Below are 4,164 nucleotides of genomic sequence, written 5' to 3'. Positions count from 1 at the left end.
TACTAAGCACTTTATTATATCCGATATCTGATGATGAAAATTATGCAACGTAGTTAAAAGTCCTAAAGCTTGCGGATTTATGTGTCTTAGCTAATTTGATTTATTTGGTGAGAGTTCTTTGTCCATGCCCAATATTATATACGGATGAAGCAAATAGCAACATTCTTAGTAGTCTTTCTACTTTGTTTTTCCTAATATATATTTTTTTTTAAATTAGAAGTAAAACTCGAATTCATGATTTCTAAATAAATATAAAAAAATTACGTCATTTAAACTGTAATTCAGTAGCTGTTTTATCTAATGTTTATTAGTAGTGTTTGCATATATAATATTACAGAGATCCAAAAACAAAAGCTGGAAAATAATTTAGAAAAAGTCCAACAACAACAAATTTTTTTGTTTCGTTAAGTAGATTTGACTATAGAAATCAAATGATATTAATTACTACGCTCTATTATGAATCATTTTTTAATTCAGTTTATTTATACTTAATATTTATAATTAGTCTTTTTTTTTTACGTGTTCATATTATCTAAGTCAAGATCTTACATCTATTCAACAATAATAGGTTAAACTCTAATATTAGTAAATTATCATTTCTATTTTCGAAAAATTAAAAATTTTGATAAAGTAATCATTGAGGAAAAAAAAAGATATTTTAGCCTTTAAAGATGTTCTCAGTTGACAAATTATATTAAAGATAAGGAGACATATTCAAAAAATAAATATCCTAAAGATTAAATTTCGATGTAATTTTTTTCAAACTTGCTTGAAAGAAAGAGATTTTTCAACTCTCCAAATTCAAATGACAAATTAAAAAAAAAATCGAGAAAAGGTCTAGTAATCGAACTTTTTCAATAATTTTTTCAAATGTTCTAATAGAAAATAGATCAAATACATAAATTATTGTGACTTATAAAAAAAAAAGAGTAAATTTTGTAAAACTAAAATCGCTTTCTAAAATCTAAAATGTCCTTTTTTTTAATATTATTTTATCAATTTTTTTTCCTGAGAGCCAAAATCATAGTCTACTCCTCTAATGTTTTTCTTTGAAGTTTCAACCCTAGTTCTTTTTTCTTGTTTTGGTCTAACTTTTTCTCTCATCCTTAATTAAAGTACAATCCGTAACTGGTCCAAAAAAAAAAAAAGTACAATCGTTAAAAACAGGAGCAGAATGAGCTAGCTTAAGCCCAAATGTAACAAATACTAGTCTGGCTTTAGCATTCGGGAAAAAGAATCACTGATGACAATAACCGATTGTTTCAAGGATATATAAAGAACACGCATAATTAATTCACTTGTGTGCTTAATACATGTCAATGCCCAACGAATTAATCCTTGTCCTTCCCAATTGAGAGATACTGTAAGGCTACAACAGAAATCAAATTATTAATTGTTAATTCATTAATAATATTAAACAATTAATAATAATTTTACTCCTTTAGAACCCAATTGTGTCATCTGGGTAAAAAAGGGGGATAAAAGATCAGCATCATTTGCAAATCATCCACACAATTAGTTTACTCATTTGGGGCCTGATGACAACTATTCATTAAGCCTAGTTTATAGACTCTCTCAATTTTGGAGTTCATGTATGGTTTATTGATCTATAGAGCTTGTTTGTTTATTAAGCAGAAGTGCTTACCAAAGATGACATTACAAATTTACAAGTAACACCCAACTATAATTCCAAATTTCCAATCTCTAACACCTTTTCCTGTTATTGCTTGAAGCCTTCCAGTTTTTCCAGGATTGCATTGCTTCGGACAGAACTTTGGGAAATCTGTTATGCCGTGTTGCACCTTGCACAATACTTTCAGCAATCCATTAACACAATCATGGACTATCCAACAACATAGTTTCAAATGCATCTTGTACCATCCCGGTCGGTTGAATAATTTCAAAATGTATCTTGTTCGCTCCATAGCTGGTACGGGAATAGGCACTTGCTTCGTTTTAGTATGAAATTCGCCACATTCGTGATTAGATCAAAATGCTTATTGAAAGACAAGTCCACCAATTATGGCAGTTCAGCTAGAACCAATTTTAGTAGCAATCACCTCCTTAGTCTATCTTTTGAAGCTTTGCTTGATTCATTAACAAGTGCTGCATAAGAAGCATAATCTGTGACAAGTCCTTTCTCACAACTGAATATGTTAAAATCATCAGAGCTTCCGTGCTTGCTGTGACCGTCAAGTAAAGTGTTAAATGTAATGTCATCAGGAACCACCCCTAAATTACGCATTGCATCCAATAGCATTTCCGCATTTTTCATCTGACCCTGTTTGCACAGTCCATTCAATAAGACATTATATGTGACAACTCCTGGTATATGTTCATCACTTTGCATCTCCTTCAACAACTTGAATCCCATCTTAACATCACCCTTCTTACAAAAGCAATCAATGATCATACCATATGTCGGATCATCCGGTTTGAAACCAGCATTTAACATCTCCCTCAACATTTTCTCAGCATCATGAGCTCTTCCATCTCTGCAAAGCCCTGATATGAGTGCGGTAAAAGCTACCTGATCAAGTTCAATCCCACCTTCAATCATTCTCTCCTTGATCTCCAATGCAGATTCCATGTCCCCATCCTTGCAATATCCATCTATTAGCGTTGTGAACGTGATTTTGTCTGGTTTTAAACCTCTCTCGCTCATCTCATCCACAAGCTTCCTAGCTTCCTTCAAATCGCGGATTCTGCAAAGGCCATTGATCAGCGCATTGTACGTGATCAAGTCCGGCCTAATGCCCTGATTGATCATTACCTGAAAATTCTTCAAGGCCAGATCAATTTTCCCATATTTGCATTGCCCATCAATCAAAGTGGTAAAAGTAACACCATTGGGGACCAACCCTTTCTTGCACATTTCAGCAAACAAAATCCCTGCATCATCAACTCTACTATCCTTACACAATCCATTGATCAAAGTGCTGAAAGTGAACACGTCCGGAGAAATCCCTTCCTCTTCCATAACACCCTTCAACCTAAAACCCTCCTCCACGCACCCCACCTTACAGTACCCGCCAATCAAAGTGTTGAAACTCACAACACTGGGACGCAAACCCCTCTTTGGAATTTCATCAAACACCTTGTTAGCACTTCCAACATCACCAATTTTACAAAACCCATGCATCAAAACATTAAAATTATAAACTTTCGCGGGATACCCACAATCCAAAACTTCCCAAAAAAGCTTCCAACAAGACCCAATCGGTTCCACCTTCACCATTCTATCAAGAAGATACCCACAAGCACGAAACGGAACCCCGAAACCATTCTCCTTAACCAACCGCAAACACGTTACAGCGTCATAAACGAACCCAGAATCAACGTAAGCAGATACCAAAACATCAAACACAAGATGGGCATTATCATTTCTGTGATTGGAGTAATGGGGTGCAGGGATAATCCTCATAGCTTGGACCACAGAAGAGAATACTTGGGGTGCAGAGTTTGTACCCTTCCGTGAAACGAGGAGGTAAAGGAGGGAGTGAGCTTGAGGGAGAAGATGGTGATAGGAGAGAGAGAGTGCCATGGAAGAATAAGTGAGGAGGGTGTGGCGGAAGGGAGGGTGGTGGGAAGGAAGGAAGTGGAAGAAGGAGAGGAGAGAGAGTGGGTGGAGGGAGAAAGGGTTGAGTGCGATGAGATCAATGACGTGGCGGGGAGTGAGGGAAGGGAGGAGACGGTTGAGGGTGCGGGAGGAGGAGAGCGGCTTCGATTTGGTGGCGGCAGCGGCGATGAGTTCGGAGATTTTGATGAGTATGTCGTGATGGGGAGGATGTGGAGGCGGTGGGGTGTACCATGATCGAGAGGAAGAGGAGAAGGGAAGGATGGTTCTGAAGATGTGATAGTAAGGAGCGGAGAATGGAGCAAGTTTCAGTTTCAGGCTGCTGCTGCTTCTTTCCATTCTCTTCTTCCCAACACATTTTACTTCAAAACCAGATTTATACGTTACTCTCTTGGTTCTATCCTGCTCACTATGAGGTAATTCTTTTTGTTTTTGTTTTTTTATGGTATATTATATGCTTTGGAGTAATGTTCAAATTGGTTTTGACAAATTTTATATAATATGACAAAAAAATGTTAAAGGCTATCGCCTTTTATTAAGATTAACTAATATTTTTAGTCAATATTTTTTTTATAATATTAAAATTG

The 4,164-nt window shown here is 36.0% G+C and overlaps 1 protein-coding gene across 1 annotated transcript; it reads right to left on the bottom strand.

Annotated features, from left to right (window-relative positions):
* LOC107610082 (putative pentatricopeptide repeat-containing protein At1g09680) lies at nucleotides 1,529-3,992 on the bottom strand. Its single transcript, XM_016312156.2, has one exon. It carries the CDS (start codon nucleotides 3,914-3,916, stop codon nucleotides 2,057-2,059), a length of 1,860 nt encoding a protein of 619 aa, XP_016167642.1. The 5' UTR covers nucleotides 3,917-3,992; the 3' UTR covers nucleotides 1,529-2,056.

This window comes from Arachis ipaensis, chromosome B07 (assembly GCF_000816755.2).
Source record: "Arachis ipaensis cultivar K30076 chromosome B07, Araip1.1, whole genome shotgun sequence".
NCBI lineage: Eukaryota > Viridiplantae > Streptophyta > Magnoliopsida > Fabales > Fabaceae > Arachis > Arachis ipaensis.
Note: the sequence above shows the minus strand (reverse complement) of the source record. Positions and strands in the feature narration are given on the sequence as shown.

Coding starts and splice junctions, on each gene's coding strand:
- LOC107610082 (XM_016312156.2), bottom strand. CDS start 3,916: ATGGAAAGAAGCAGCAGCAGCCTGAAACTGAAACTTGCTCCATTCTCC.